The sequence below is a fragment of the Phacochoerus africanus genome, chromosome 9 (assembly GCF_016906955.1).
Source record: "Phacochoerus africanus isolate WHEZ1 chromosome 9, ROS_Pafr_v1, whole genome shotgun sequence".
Taxonomy (NCBI): domain Eukaryota; kingdom Metazoa; phylum Chordata; class Mammalia; order Artiodactyla; family Suidae; genus Phacochoerus; species Phacochoerus africanus.
In genome coordinates this window covers 106,276,288-106,293,786 of record NC_062552.1, presented here as the reverse complement: position 1 = coordinate 106,293,786, position 17,499 = coordinate 106,276,288, and the positions used below count along the sequence as shown (strand labels likewise).

General features: G+C 34.3%; 1 protein-coding gene across 5 annotated transcripts in view; it reads left to right on the top strand.

Moving 5' to 3' along the window:
- Nucleotides 1-17,499, top strand: part of CEP128 (centrosomal protein 128) — a 424,380-nt gene that overhangs the window by 87,420 nt on the left and 319,461 nt on the right. For 4 of the 5 annotated variants that reach the window (XM_047795264.1, XM_047795267.1, XM_047795265.1 and 1 more), the window contains one exon: nucleotides 16,069-16,155. The exons of the other annotated variant lie outside the window; for it this stretch is intronic. In XM_047795264.1, the coding sequence (XP_047651220.1) occupies nucleotides 16,069-16,155 (87 nt within the window). The remainder of the gene's footprint in view (nucleotides 1-16,068; nucleotides 16,156-17,499) is intronic. 5 annotated transcript variants of the gene reach the window in all.

Genomic DNA, 17,499 nt, shown 5'->3' with positions numbered 1-17,499 from the left:
TTACATTAATTTCATAAAGTGAATTAGGTAGATTCCTTTTTTCTATTTCCTGGTTCTCTTTAACAGATGGATTATCTATTTCTTGAATGTTTGTTAAAACTTACCCATGAAGTCATTGGTACTTGTTATCTTTTTGCTGGCTAAGATTGTCAGTTTCTTCAATTTTTTTTGGTTTATATAGCCTTTTTATTTTTAAAGTCAGTTTGGCAATTATTCATGAATTTATAAGTTATCCATTTTGTTGTGTTTTGAAATTAAAGAAGCAATCATAGTCCTGCTTTTTTATTTTTTCAGTCTTTGAAGCTATATCCTTTTCCTTTTAATACCATTTTGTTCCTTTACTTTTCCTTATTAGTCTTGCTATACATGATTACTTTGTTAGTTTTCATTTTCTCTAGCTTTGTTAATTACTTTATCAACTTCTGCTTTTAAATTTTTTTTAGTAATTTTTATTTTTAGGATGACTTTCATTTCTCAGACCTCTAAATTAAATGATTGACTTATTCTTTATAAAAATTTAATGCTATAAATTTATGAACAAATTACCCTATATTTTGATTTTTTTTTCTTTGTCTTTTTTGTTTTTTTAGGGCTGTACCCACGGTGCATGGAGGTTCCCAAGCTAGGGGTCAAATCGGAGCTATAGCTGACGGCCTACACCGCAGTTATAGCAACTCGGGATTTGAGCTGTGTCTGCAACCTGCATCACAGCTCATGGTAATGCCAGATCCTTAACCCACTGAGCGAGGCCAGGGATCGAACCTGTGTCCTCATGGATACTAGTCAGATTCATTTCCACTGAGCAACAATGGGAACTCCCTGATATCTTTTTTATAGTAGTTTATTTCTAAATCTTTTATAATTTCTATTATGATTTCTTCTGTAATTCATGGCTAATTTAGGAGTGCCTTTGAATTTTCCAAATATGGGCATCAGCTTATTTTTAAACTTTTAATTATTTATTTTTATATTAATTCCTTTGAAACTTGTTGAAACTTCTATTTTGACCTAGTATCACTGTCAATTTCTTTTTTTATTAGTAAAAATATTAAACATATTCTGTTTTTTAATGTTTCTGTGTGACACTACAGATTATTCTAAGAAATATATTCCAGCCACAGTGATTTTCTCTTATTGTCTTGTTAGAACATTTTCCCTCTGACTCTCTGTGTAACTGGTCCTTTTTCATCCTTCAGGTTTAATTGCCACCTCTTTAGAGAGGACTTCCCTTCCCCCTTTTCTAAAATAGCCCTTTTCTGTGCCATTGCTCCTTATCATGTCATATCACTTTATGTTTCAGTAGTACTTCATGTCACCAGTAATTGTAGTTTATTTGTTTACTTAGTGTTCGTCTTCCCTGCTAGAGTCTTCCTCCACTGGCAGAAACTTTGTCCATCATGCCTGTTTCTGGGGCATGTAGTACAGTGTTTATCACATGGCAGACATTCTGTGAATAGTTGTTGAAAGAATGAAAGCTGCTTTCAAATGTAAATAACCATTTAGCTGCAGGTAGCATTTTTGTTAAAAAAATATTTTTCTTTTAAAGGTTTGTTTACATTGTGTTATTCTACTGCTTTTATTCTTGTAGAGAAGAAAATGCAGATCCATATATTTTAACTTTTTTGAAGTTTAATATGTAACAGTTTTAATGATTTAACCAAAATCACACAAACATTCTTCAAGAATTCAGACCATTAACATTAAATTTTAAATATTTCAACTTTATAAAAGAACATTTTGATATTGTGAGTTCACTTTTTCAAGTTATATTGAAAATTTAGGACAGCTAGATTTATGTCTTAGTGTCTAACAGACAGAAAAAACAATTAGAAATGCTCAGATACATGAAATCTAAAGCTAAGATCTCTTGAAATATTAATTATGGATTTTTGAAATGTGAATGTAGCAATGCGGATGTGAATAAACTGGCATTTTATGTACTTATTCCCATTATGGGTCAACAGCAGTGCTGATTCACTTGGGTTTGGGGACCTTGCAAATAACGGATGGAAAAGAGTTTTTAAGAGGCTTTGCAGGTACAGTTTTTTTCTATTGTAATTTTCAAAATGTTTTTAGGGCAAGTTTTTTTTAAGGTTTTGCACATAATTTGCATTAACTGTTTCAAAGTTAGATGATAAAAATCATAAGATAAATAATTATCATGAAAGTACTACATGTTTTTGACCACTAGTCGTCAGTATTGAATCATCAGTTGTGACCCTGCAGGCATTGTCTGTTAAAGTTGCTAAACTCTGTTGAAAAATGGTTATAGTATATACACATACCTCTTCTCTTAGGGCTCCTGAAAATACACTTGGCACAAACATTGTGACTGGACAAATCTAATTATTTATTGATTGCTATTTGAAAACTTAAAAACAATGTTGCTTTCCACTGTTGAAAAATAAAATATGATGTTGAGTATTACATATTAAGACATCTATTATATTTAGCAATAAATCTGTCATTTCTATGCCTTATTGTTAGAGTTTCTTTCATGCTTGCTATTCAGGGTGACAGTTCCTTTCTTCTTCTCCCTCCCTCTGAGGAGAAATCTTTTTATGTATAGAAAAACAGTTTGCAACTATAATTTGATATGAGAGTTTATTTCACTAGAATCATATATTCTTATGCCCTTTTCCAAATTTCATATTTCTAAGCTGTATATAAGTATCCCAAAGACATGTTCTCTAAACTTTTGTATTATATAGATCTCAGACTGTTTCTCTTAATTATCACTTTTTCTCCTTCATAATCGCTGCCTTTTAACTCTGTTGTTCATCCAAGCCAGTTACGTTCATTTTTCACTGATGTCCTAATGCTTTTCTTCCTTTGGCTAGTCTTTTTTGTTTGCTTGTTTTTCTTTAGTTGATAGGAAATCTCTATTATAACTTCTTGAATTTCTAGTTAATTTATATTTCTATTCAGTACCCTGGATCCTTTGGTTTTTTTCTTTTTTAATTTATTTTTTGTCTTTTTAAGGCCACACCTGTGGCATATGAAGGTTCCCAGGCTACTGGTCGAATTGGAGCTGTAGCTGCTGGCCTGCACCACAGCCACAGCAATGCGGGATCTGAGCCACGTTTGCGGCCTACACCACAGCTCACAGCAATACCGGATCCTTAACCCACCGAGCAAGGCCAGGGATCAAACCACGTCCTCATGGATACTAGTTGCGTTCGTCAACCACTGAGCCATGATGGGAACTCCTGTTTTTCTTTTTTAAATACTGAAGCTGTGGTTTTATTTACTGCTCAAAAAATGAGAAACTGCTTAGGTGTTTCTAACATATCTTTGTCCATATTATGGTCAAGTTAGTATAGTATTTGTAGCTATAGCCTTATTATGTAGTTGCTTAATGGGCCTCATATGGCAGTAAGAAAGTTTCGCAGTTTTGTGTTTATTGTCTGAGATCCTGAAGCACTGCTTGCCATTGTCAGTCTTGGATGGGGATCAGATTAGTGATGCTGTGATGCAGGCCACATTTGGTCTCTGGAGCTCCATTTGCTATTCTTCCCCTCCTGACCTGTGAACTTGTACAGAAGATGCTAAATCTTAACATCTTCGTGAAGTTCATCACAATATGTAGAGCATATGATTTATTTCTTTGTAAAAAGATGGCTACTCATCTTGATAGTAAAATACCTTTAATTTTATATTAATAAAGTTTTGTTTCTTTCATATACTTACTTTTAATATTCCTCTCACTCTTCACATCCAGTTCATCATGAAATTGTCAGCTCTGTCTTGAAAATATTTTCTGAATTGATAACAATTCACCCCCTCTATGGCTTCTCCTCTCATTTATCATCTTGTGATTATTATCTCTCACTTGGGCTAGTGCAGTAGCCTCCTTGCCTCCTTGCTTCCATTCTTGCCACCTTACAGTCTTTTCCCCATAGAATCAGATAATCTTTCTTTAAAATCGTTCAGTGGTTTCTTTAACCTATTCAGAAAGGAATTTAAACTCCCCAGCCTACAAGGCCCCTCTGATATGTTCTCTGCCTGCCCTCTTACCCTGATTTTCTATCATTCTTCCATTTGCCTACTTTAGGCCAACTACATTGGCCTTGCTTTTCCATGGACATGCCAGGCACCCTCCTGCTTCTGGATATTTACACTGTCCATTCCCAGAGCCAGGGATTTTCAACTTGGAAAACAGTTGCTTTGTTTATGCCTCATCTCATTCAGAATTCCTCCTCACAAAGGCCTTAGTAACTATCCTAGATAATACACCCCTTTTCCACTCCAGAGCTCCTTACACTGCTGTATTTTTTTCTATATAACACTTTTCTTTACTTGTCATCTGTATGCCATCTCTCCCCCACTGAGCAGAATGCAGTCTTCAGGAAGGGAGGCAATTAGTCTATTTGCTCATTGCTGTGTCTCCAACACATAGAGCAATGTCTGGTGTAGAACAGTGGCCTGGAATGAGTGAATGAATGAATGAATGACTATTACATGCTATGTAGTCAGAACTATACATAGTAAAATATTCACTTGGCCAATACCGTCGATTTCCTGCTCTGTGCTAAGTGTTGTTCTGGGGACTGGGGATTTAAAGATACTTAAAATGCTATATTGTTCTTTAGGGCTCCTGCTTTAGTTGAGAAAATGGAAATGTTAATCACTGTCATTCAATAAATGTGTTATTTTATTTTTGCATAGGCTCCAGAGTAGCCCAGAGAGGAAACAGTTACCCCTTCTTGGCCCTTTGGGAAAATTTAGATGAAAGAGATGGCATTTTTACTGAGATTGTGCATTTTCAAATAATTTTAGGCAATTCTTTTATGAATATGATTCTAACCCCATTGCTTATTGCTACATAATAAGCACTTTCCCAATCTGTGACTGCAATAGTTATTTAAATTTGGACCTGTTATAGTCTTGATTGACAACATTGCTCTGTCTTCTCATTTTATGCCATTGGAATTATTTTCTTCCCTCTTTTATGTTTGTTAACTGTGGATTACTTCTTTTTCTTCACTTTTTTTTCTTTTTTAAACACTTTTTTTTTTGGTAAGGTAATGAAAAAACTGTTAATGCCAACATGCTGAAAGCAAAGAAATAGATGGAAAAGGGAGATTGGCTGTTAACAGGATTTGTTTTCCAAAGCTGGTTGAACAATATTTGGTGCATCTCGAGATGTGCAGGTCCTAGACATATCATGTTCTTTAGTCTTCTTTCTTAGCCTTTTTCTTGATTTCCTTCCTTGCCTACCATGCCCACCCACACTCTTATTTATGTATAGCTGGCTGGATTAAAGAATCTTCCATTTTGGTAGTAGTTTTAAGAGGCCTACTATTTGGTATTAATAAGACAAAAGTTAAAAGTTTAGAGGTGTATTTCACTTCAGAGAAGAGGTAACATGTCAACTGTTCACATGCTAGTTAGGGCCTTTGGATTCCTTTGAAGGGTGCAGTTCTATGAGGTGATGTGTGGATGTCACTTGTCCTGCAATTCATATAATCTCATTTCTATATAATTAACACATGTCATATCTTCTTAGGCATGTACTTTATTAAAAAGTATTACCTAAGGCCATTAGTTATTACATGCTTGTAAGGTACTTTCTACCCTCTTTCATCTCCTCATTTCAACTATTTTTCTCCAAAATTCTCCCATGTATACGAACTTACGTTTTTTTATTAATCAAGTGTTTTTGGATAATGTATGTTTTTCAGGGTTGGTCACTTCACTTGTAGTTTCCTTGGTCCTAACCTCACTGAAGTTAGTCCTCATGCAGTTTTTTGTTTCTCTTCTCTCTTTTTTTTTTTCCTGATTGTTTTACTCGCTAGGTTCTTGAATAGTCACTACTAATTCTTTTATGGCCATTGTTGTCTCTGACTCATTATTTCACCTATTCTTTAAATATATGCATAGGTGTTCATGTAAAGTGCCTCAAATTCTATTTGGAAATAGTTTAGGTTTACATTATGAATAAATACTCATATTGCTTCTGTGCATTGCATTTAAGTCTGACACATATTTTATGTTGATAGTACATATGACCAGATATCAAAGTGTTTTTTAATCACATTTGTTTTGCTATGTGTGCTTATTTTTTCTCACTAATATTGTCATTCTAAATTTTAACAAATAAGGCTAGCATGAATCTGTGTGAGTCCCTTTGTTTAGGGACCATATGCAGATAGACATTTAATGCTGTTAATGCTATGATGATGATGAAAAATTTTTGTGCTCTAGACCGAGATTTTCTGAGTGCAGGACTTGTTTAATTTCTACTTTATGCTTTTCTTGAAGAGTGGAATGTTTCCATCTACATTTTCAGACCATCTGTTTATAAAGCCCTTTTCCATCTTTATCAATTAATATTTATTGGGCAACTACTGAGTGCACAGTCATATTGTGCAAACAAAGATGACTCAGGTACAGATAGGCTTATTCATAGATTTGGTACTGTTTTATTTTGATTAGAAAACAGTAAAAAAACAAAAAAGAAAAAAAAAATCCAAAGGCACAAAATAATATCCTCTAACTCTGAACAATGAAAGATGTTGTAAATTTATAGGACATTCTGCTTAAATACATAGAAAATATGAGAAATTATAAATTAAATTTCCATAATTATCTGTGTTCTTCTATTTGTCAACAGTTCAAATTCCGTGGTTCTGCGTTTACAAGGTCAAATGAAGTACTATCATATTGCTCTGGGATTTCTACTAAAGCTATGAGTCTCTTTTTTGAGAGGAAACTACTTGGATAAAAGCAGACCCTCCACTAAGAGCGTTTGCTTTTTGATTTTGAAGGAAATCCTGGAAAGTGCACTTGTTGGACTCACATTTAACTTTACTTGCAAGATTTTTATTAAGTAAAAGATTGCATAAAAATAAAGTCCATTCCAGTAAAAACAATGGCATTTAGGGGAATAATACTCATTAGCATTGTTGCTTTTGAATTAAAGAAGTCAAAGGACTTATGTGTCTTTTCAGCATATCAACTTTGTGGGCAGTAATTAAGGTTTTGCTTTGCCGATTGACAAATTTAATAACATTTGAAGAATGAAATCCTGACACTAGTCAATAGGGGTTTTACTTTTGAGTTATTTTTATAGTCATGGTAGTGGATTTTGCTGATTCATCCATGGTCTCTGGCCTACTTAGTCTTCCATGTGGCCTTTGGCTCAGATTTAGAGTAGACTGTGGTCATGGAAGAGAGCAAAGGGAATTGGCTCTCATGGTGATTGAACCTATGACCTTGGTTGGCTTCATTAGCACAGGGTGCCCTAACCCCTTACAGACTCCATAAGTATGGACATAGTAGAACCATTAAGTTTATTTATTTGTTTAGGTGAACAGGTCAGTAATATGTACTCATCTATCCTATCACAATAATTCCTATAAAAACTCATTCTTTGGACTTCTGAAATAATAAACACCTTATCATAAGAAGGGGAAAAAAGAGAAGGATACCTAGGCCATTCTCAAAGAAAAGTATTGAGTTTTAGGTTTCAAAACCTCAGGTATCTTTAAAGAACATTATTTAGGATTACAGTTACCATCCGAGGTAATACCAATGTATTTACCTACTGATAAATCTTGCTTAACTACCTGATACTTTATATTACTTTGCCCCTTGAAAAACAGGAATGTTATCATCTTGTGACTCCATTCACTTTGTGTTTACTACTTCCATCTGGAACATAAGTGTAATTCAATTGTCAGCAAGTTTTTAGAGTCTCCCTTTGATATCCCCCAAATCTGTATGGTTTTATAATGGTAAGGAAGAATATTGGATTCTCTTTGGACTTCTATCACTCTGACCTACTTTCACTTATTAAGCTGTTTTCGAATCATAGGTGTTGGTACAGAATTTTTGTTCCTTCGTTATTGCTAAAAAATAGTTTTTGGGAGCTTATTTATTTATTTATTTATTTATTTATTTATTGTCTTTTTGCCTTTTCTAGGGCCGCTACTGTGGCATATGGAGGTTCCCAGGCTAGGGGTCTAATCAGAGCTGTAGCCACTGGCCTACGCCAGAGCCACATCAAAGCGGGATCTGAGCCGTGTCTGCAAGCTACTCCTTGGCTTACGGCAACACTGGATCTTTAACCCACTGAGCAAGGCCAGGGATCGAACCTGCAACCTCATGGTTCCTAGTCGGATTCGTTAATCACTGCACCATGACGGGAACTCCTGGGGCCAATTTAATATCCACTTAGCTACTTTTGAGTTAGATATTGGTTCAGGGATTTAGAATATGAATGTATTGTTTTCTGCCTTGAAAAGTAACTTAATTTTTTTTTGTTTGTTTTGGTTTTTGTTGGCACAGATAATCCCCAACTGGATGAATTTAAAGGCTAAAATTTTCCATGACTTAAGCTAGTTTTCTTGTGGGAGGAATCTCTAACGATTTAGGAAAAAACAAAATTTAGAAATTCGCAGAACTTGACAGAATAAAATCTGTGTTAATTGAAATGATAGTAGTAGTTATGAGCAATGAAATCATGCTGTATTACACATATACATTTCATTTCATAATATATATTTTTCTGTCGATGTTTGATGGTTTTAGAGCTGATTTAGGTTTCCAAAAGCTTTGGAAATAGACACCAGATCTTCATTTTTTTGAAAAAAACTCTAGTTAAATCAGGTTCCCATTATAGTGTTTTACACATATTGAGTAATGTTTTTTCTTGATTTGAAATATAACATGTCTTAGAGAACAGACTTGTGGTTTGCCAAGGGAGAAGAGAGAGGGAGTGGAATGAACTTGGGGCTTGGGGTTAGTAAATGCAAACTATTACATTTAGAATGGATAAACAACGTCCTACTGTATAGCACAGAGAGTTGTATCCAATCTCCTGGGATAACGATGATAGAAAAGAATATAAAAAAGAATGTACATATGTGTATAACTGAATCACTTTGCTGTGCAGCAGAAATTGGCACAAGATTGTAAATGAGTTATACTTTAGTAAAAAAATTAATTTAGAAAAAGGACAGCAAAACGTTGGATGTCAAATGTTTTAAAAAGAGCAACAAATGTGATTTACAGGGCAAAAAAATTATGTCTTTAAAACTATTTAATTTTTTAATACATAAATATAACTATAATTTATGGCTCATGTGGTCTAATTTGGGTCATTATATTGTGAAGCTTAAAATATTGGTAATTTTTATTTTGTGTCTACATGAAAAATTTAATTATAAAAAAAGATGACTTATGAAGTCATGAAAAGATGAAACTGAAAGACATTTTACTAAGTGAAAGAAGCTAATTTGAAAAGATTATATACTGTATGATTCCAACTACATGACATTCTGGGGAAAAAAATATGGAGATTGGTGAAGAATTGGTTGTTACATGGAATTGGGGTAGGGAGGGGAAAGATGACTAGGTGGAGCACAAGATTTTTAGGACATGAAAATACCCTGTATGATACTTTAATAATGGGAACGTGTCATTGTACATTTGTTCAAACCCACTGAATGTACATCAGCAAGAGTGAGCTCTAATGTAAACCATTAGAGCTCACTCTTGGAGCTCTAATGGTTGATTAGATGATGATCATGATGTATCAAGCCTTTAAAAAATATGTGTATATAAAGAGCAGATATCTTTACAGTTCTCAATAACATGATCTCTTCATCCTTTATGGTTCCTGGGGAAAAAAATCAGACTTAAAAGTTTGTACCTTTATGGAATATTATAGACCTATTGTTTGATATGAGCACAGACTTGTTTTTCTATAGTCCTGTTGGTTTACCAGTGAATCATCTACATGGTCTTGCCCTTGTGACCAAAAGCATGCAGTTGTAGCACTGCTGAGTGATTGGGATGAGACACAATAGCTTATGTTCATAATTTTTTTTTTTTTTTTTGGTGGAAATTTCAGTGGCCTGTGTGGGAGTTAACATGTGACCTTTATTTCATTCCAACTCCATCATTCTTACCCAAGCTTGCTGGTCCATTTAAAAAAGACAAAGGGCCTTTAATTCCCTATTTGTTCTACATTTTTGAGTGTGTTATTTTTTTAGAGCCTCGTGATAAACATGCCTATTGTCAGAGTTGTGGGAGTTTTTATGGTCAGATGAGATGTCTACAAACATTTTGTTTTTCTCCTTTCCCCTACTCTTTCAAAGGAAAGCCTGCATTTTTTTTTTTTAATATGTGACTGTGAGAATTCAGAATCATCTACTTTAAAGAACTGCAGTAGTATAATACTCAATATGCTAGTCTTTTTAATGAAAATAAGCACTTAAGGAAAAGAAGAAAACTTGTTGTTATTAAAGATTTAAATGTGCCCCAGGGACCCTTTATTAAGGCTTACTGTTGTTGCTGTGATCCTAAACATGTAAAAGACAGTCTGAATCCAGGAGCAGGGCACATGATAACTTTATAGTTAAACTGCTTGTAAGAAAAAACAAGCTTTAAAGGGCAAAATAACACAGTAATAGAAATTCATTGGCATTTTTTTTTTCTTTTTATAACTGCTTTTACTGGGTCAGTTTTAATGTAATTCTAAGTTGCTTGATCTTAGTCAAATGGAGAAGAAATTCAGTGCAGCCTTACAAACTACACACACAAAAAAAGATAGTAAATAAGTTAAAGTTTGTTCTTAATGTTTAAGGAAATGACTTGTAGTTTTGATTTAATTTTAAAGCAATCTCCCATTGACTGTTACCTGTGTTTTTGAAATTTAAAGCGCATTGATATATATTTACTAGGTCTTAAAAGTTAGATTTTCTTGTCTTTCATTTCAAACTAAATAATGTAGAAAATAGATTCAATGTTCTGGGCTAGAATATTGCTTGTGTATTTACTTGTTTAATGGCTTATGTTGTATAGGAAGCGGAAATAATGTTTAAAATGAATGACATTTCAAAATGATATGGTAATTTGCTTTAGATTGTTCCTCAGTAACTCAATTTTGCTCCTCTACTGAAAAAAATAGAATTTAGGTTCTCATTGCCTAAGTAATCTAAGATTTACCTATCTTTAGAATAAAAGGAGAAATTGAAAAAAAAATGGGGGTATTAAATAACATTTTAAGCACTAGGTAGAGCTACAATAGAAAAATATATTATTTTGTAAAAGTGACATTATAAATAACTGGCCAGATGTTGAAGGTAGAAATTAAGGAAGAGAAGAAATTTTACTGCATATTCTTAGACATTCAAGAGAATTAGATGTTCTTTTTTTTTTCAACTAGTTCATATGGAAATTCAAGTTAAAAAATAGTTGAATTTCAGGAGAATTATGTTTTATAGGGTAAAAACATGTACTAGAAAATACAGTATGATTAATGTTCAGTTTATTGGTTTTTTATTTTCACATCAAGTAAAATTACTAATATTTACACTAATTATAAGAAATAAAGATTAAATATCTCTTAGTATCAGAATGAAAATAATTATTTCCCAACCCTCCTTTAAGGGGAGTGGATCCTGATAACTGATAGATCTTTTTGTTATAGGGTAGCAAAAGTGGGGGTGTTGGGCATGGTAATTAGTAAAGGTATTCAAAACAGAATTGAAATAGAGGCAAATTGCTCTGCTTAATTCAGAGAAGAAGGTCAGGAGGCCTGTGGGGAAGGTCTAGGAGCTGCAAAGAAATCAAACAATGAGGCTGAATAAGATTCCAGGGAACAGGGATCAGGAGAATTCCTGGTTAGTGGAGTAGCCCAGGAGAATTAGGATTGGTGGAAACTTGATGAGTGTGCTCCATCCACCAATAGTTTGATGCAGAAAAATTCATAGGCCAAAAAAGGACTGATAATGCTATATAATTGGTTGATTTTGAGCTAAAATTTGTGGGTGAAACTTTAAGGATAGTTTCATAGCCTCTAAGTACAAAAATATTTTCTCATTACTTTAGTGGTTTTACCATATTCCCACATATTCTTTGATATTCTCCTTTTAGGAGGTGGAGGAGCTTAATTCTTCTCCCTTTGAGTGTGGGCTAGATTTAATGACTTGTTTCTAACAAATAGTCTGGAAAGGAAAGAATACTGACTTTATGGCAGGGAGATTCGGCAGATGCCACCCAACTTTAATCATGTGATTAAGGATAACATCACTGGACCTGAGTCATGCTGATATCATGTACCTACAGTGTGTTGTACTGAGAAGGGCACTTACCTCTGTGGTATTCTGCTCCCAAATTTATGAGCCTTGTCTAATCATAAGAAGTCATCAGAGAAACCAATATTGAGGGACATTCTACAAAATACCTAAATTGAAGATACCTGAAGTATCTCTTCAAAAATGTTGAGACAGTAAAAAAAAGGAAAGATTGAGAAACTTTTCCAGATTAGAGAACATAGACGAGCTGCTGTGCGGTATCCTATACTGAGTCTTAGAATAAAAAAGAATATTTGATAATTGAATAAAGTCTGTAATTTAATGATTTTGTAACAGTGTTAATATCTTAGTTTTGATAAAACTACTGTGGTTATGTAAGATGTTAATTTTAGGGAAAGCTAGGTGAAAGGTATCTGATCTATCTTTACAACTGTTCTGTAAATCTAAATTTTTCAGAAAAAACTTCTTAAACCCATTCAAAGGATGTTTTTCTAGAGAAAAGACTAAAATGATAACTTGTGAAAACAGGAAAGGGCTATTAACTCTCTGACTTAAATTCCCAAATAAATGTTTATTTTCTAGCATCACTATACCAATAATTGTTATTTTTCTGGAAAGAGAAACAGCTTGGCGCTTGAGAAAATGTGGTTAAGAAAGATGGGAGAAATTGGGAACACTTTCATGTATGTGATGAACAGAGTTGGCCAGTTGCAAAGTGAAGTTGTTTTTCAGAGATTATATATTTTTTTTTCCTTTTTTTTTTTTTTTTAAGGGCTGCACCTGCTGCATATGAAAGTTCCCAGGCTAGGGGTTGAATCAAAACTGCAGCTGCCAGCTTATGCCATAGCCACAGCAACACTGGAGCCTACATCAAAGCTGGCAGCAATGCTGGATCCTTACCCCACTGAGCGAGGCCAGGGATCAAACCTGCATCCTCATGGATACTAGTCGGGTTCTTAACCCGCTGAGCTACAACAGGAACTCCATTATTCAGAGATTATAAAGGGATATTTATTCATCTTTCAATAACATATGTTTACCACCTAAATTGTGCCAAGTACTGTGTTAGAAATAAAATGTGACTATGACAAGATGATGCCCTTGGCCTTTTGAAGTTTACAACATAGTGACACCAAAGCTTTTGTATTACTCTTTGGAAATGTAAGCCTCTGGATAAACAAGGATTATTTTGAATGTCTAAGTAAGTAAAAATAAGCATATAAATGAATTAAACATTTATAATGCTAAAATATAAAATATGTAAATACTTGGGAAATGTTAATATATCGTTCTTTTTGTTGTTGTTGTTGTTGTAAAATGAATAGGATTTTTAAAATATAAGGTTTGGCACTCATGAAAAAGAGACAGAAATGGATTAATTCCAGTTAGTAAAATGGAAAATTTTCTTTGCTGGAGAATATTTGGGGTTTAAATTCTTAAGTAAGTTAAACTCCGAGTTGCAGCGTGAAGTTAAATCAAATTTTAAAGGCTTCATGGGTGAGTCCTTCTGTTTCTCTTACCTCAGTAAGCAGAGGACAGTGGTGGAAACAATCCGAAACATGAAGAGATGCACAAAATCACATTGGAAGTGTCTTAGCAACTGCTGGTTGAAGGTTTCAGAGTCTTCTGAGTTAGATTTTGAATTTGGCTTTGGAAGTGAATGGCTCTTATATTTGGGACAAGCCTGTCTTATTTGAAGTTGTTTATGGCCTCAAGTGGTGTCACCTGGCTTGGGTGAGCCTTCATTGCAAACTCATTTGGAGTGGCTTCTGCTCAGGAGTTTGAATCCAGAAGGGGAGCCTGACTATTTATAGTTTGATGAATATCAGCTGCCTGAAGAAGTCTTCCTCATAACCTCCCCTCTGTGGAAAAGCCCGGGCTGGTTTTTATTTTATTTATTTTTATTTCTCCTTTCCTTCTCCCCACCCCCACTTCAGGTGTCTCAGTCTAACCAGACTGAGAAGACATGGGAAGAATAAAGATGCCAGCAGTAATTTTCACTTTTCTAGGATAATTTTGTTCAGGAAAAATTTATAAACACATTCCACCAGCTAAAATTGAATAAATTATACATACAAAATTTAAGATTGCTACAAATTCCATTTACCCTACAATGAAGAGGAAATATCAAACATCAGAATCATTTGATAACTACCTGAAAGGCATTATGATTTGTAGTGCTTTATCAGTTGTTAACAATTTAGTGATCATAATGGTTGTTTTTTATTGTACATTTTAATGCTTTAGAAGTATCAAATTATTTATTCTTCATATCTACCCTACAAGCCTGATATTATTATTTCATCATGGGGAGGCAGTGCCATTCAGTGGTTAAGAGGCAGACATCCTGAGTCTATGTCCTCTCTTTGTCATGAACTAGGTGCATGACCTTGGACAAATTATTCAACTCCTTATAAGCCAGCTTCCATCCCAATAAAATGGGCTTAATAATAACTCATGGAATTATTATAGAGATTAAATGTATATATTCAATATATGTAATGTATTTATTTAATATATATAAGAAGAAGAATACCCAGACATTATTTTATAATATAGTATATAGTTTACTATATAATATGGTTTACTATAGTTTCACAGTAATCACTATAAAAGTGTCATTATTATTATTATATTATGTATACTCAAACCAAAATTATTATTTATGTTGATGCTGTCTCTCTGCTTTTTACTTAATTGTTTATTAGTGAGAGCAGTATCCATGAGGCAGGAGTTGTAATCTCATGTCTATGGGTCCGAGGTTATTTATATATATACATATATTAGTAGCCCATAGCACACTGCTGGGCACATAGTAAATGCTCTTTGGAGATAATTGTTGGATATGTGAGTTTCTGAAATTAGAATGTGACTGATTATACTTACACCAAAACAGTTTTAACATGTTTTGCTTTTTGACTAAAAATAGTTTTTCTATTGACTGTCATAGATCTTATTGGAAAAGACTTCTGGAAATTTGGCTTTTCTCAATTTGGATGGCCTCTACACATACACCTTTTAAAGTCTAAATGCTAAAATTGTCAAAAAAATTTTTTGAACAGATGGAATGTCTTTTAGATGTTATGAAAGATTGCTCTTAGTATATTTTTTTCCTTAAGTTTAATTTTAACATAGAAACAAACCAAAACAAACACATTTGTGGTTAACTTTTGAAATTTGTATTTCCTTAAAGTTCTTTTTTTTTATTTTATTGAAGACAAAAATTTAGAAAAGAATACTTTCTTTGCTCTGTGTTAAGTATGGTTTGAAGAGCTAGTTATATGTTGTGATAAAATATCACATATGTATTAAAGATGTGGAGTTCCTGTCGTGGCTCAGTGGTTAACGGATCCGACTAGGAACCATGAGGTTGCGGGTTCGATCCCTGCCCTTGCTCAGTGGATTAAGGATCTGCCGTTGCCGTGAGCTGTGGTGTAGGTTGCAGACAAGGCTCCTATCCCACGTTGCTGTGGCTCTGGCGTAGGCCGGTGGCTGCAGCTCCGATTAGACCCCTAGCCTGGGAACCTCCATATGCCGCAGGAGCGGCCCGAGAAATGGCAAAAAGACAAAAAAAAAAAAAAAGATGTGACAAGCATGTTTCTATCTCAATGAGATATTTTTTCAGAATTTGAAAAACTCATGAACTAGTTTTTAGTATTGTGTCGAAATAGTTGAGCAGATAATGTAAATTTTAAATACTGTTATTTAGATAGGCAGTGAAATTTGTTCCTAAGAAAACTCTTAGCTGTCAAACCTGTCTACATGTGTTACAAAATTCCCAAAGATGGGTAAGAGTGGAATTTAGTGGAACTTGATTAGGTAGATTGGGAAGTTGTCTATATTTGAATCCCCAATAAACGATCTTAGGACTTTAGCGAATGAGCTGGTTGTAATTCCTGTGACTATTTTGTACAACTCATGATCATCTTCCTCAGCCTTTTTTTAAAAAAGTAAATCCTGGTAATGTCTTTCAGTTTTGTATGTATTTTGGAATAATACTTATTTTCCCACCTCTTTCAAGGCATTGAAGAAACAAGAAGCTAAAGCTGATGAGAATGAGGAAGTAATGAAAAATAAGCTAAGACAGACTGAAACTGAGAAGAGTAAAGTAAGATTTTGAAAATTATCTTTCAAGGAGCCATGCTGTTTGGGGCCAGTGATATTCATTGAGTGCCTTAAAAAGTGTGCCTGAGGTCATATGTTAGAATGCAGTGAAGCCTTTGTGCTTTGAGTTGGAGTCACTTGAAGGCTCTGTCATCCTCTGCTACTTGTTCTTGGAGATATTCACAATTCATTTGCTACCTTGTCTTCTGGCCACTCTCCTTTTCTAGAGGCAAATTAAACATGACTATTTCTTGCTGGAGAACATTTAAAGACTTGTTGTTTAAAAGCTGGGCATTTTGGATATATTCATTTCCATTTTAGAAGATAGGAATAGTTAGCAGCCTAGTTATGAAGAATCCTCTATTCTCATTAAATATTAAGGACCTTTCATATATGTTCATATCTGTGAATCTATGGAGTCTAGCACTTTATAGCTAGAAAGTAATTCAGAGGGCAAACAACTCTTCTCCATTTGTGAATGAGTAAATTTAAGGATGAGCCCAAGGTGGTGAATGATAACATGAATATTTGCCTCTGATGTACTTCATATCACCTTTACTTCATATCACCTTTTCTGTCTCCCATCACCTCCTTTATTTTATTTTACCAACCTATGTAGTTAAATGATGTGTCCATGCTGCCTTCATGGTGATAAGGTATGTCAGGTCATCAGGTTTTCCGTTTGGAAGTTGAGACTTGCTAGTATTACCCAGAGATCATGACCATTAATAGATTTTAAAACCATATATTTTACAATTGACTCTTCAGTATTGGGGGTTTAGGAGCCCTGACCCTCTCTGTAATCAAAAATCTGAGTAAAACATATAGTTGGGGAATTCCCTTCTTGGCTCAGTGGTTAACGAACCCAACTAGGATTCATGAGGAGGTTTGATCCCTGGTCTCGCGTTCTCAGTTTAGGAACTGGTGTTGCTGTGAGCTGTGGTGTAGGTCGCAGATGCAGCTCAGATCCCATGTTGCTGTGGCTGTGGCAAAGGCCGGCAGCTGTAGCTCTGATTCAACCCCTAGCCTGGGAACTTCTGTATGCCAGAAGTGCACCCCCTAAGATGCAAAAAGAAAACCCAACAAAAAACCCACAAAACATGTAGTTGGCCCTCCATATTTGCAGTTTCTCCCTAGCCACAGTTACCCATTTGTGAATTCAACAACCTTGGGATCCTATAGTACTATAATTTACTATTGAAAAATCTGTGTATGAGTGGGCTTGTGCAGTTCAAACCTATGTTGTCAACTGTACTTTTTAAAATATGTGATATTTCTGAGCTGCATGTATGGTTTTAAAAAAACTATACAGCTGATTAACAATTATTTTGAAATGATAATAGATTCA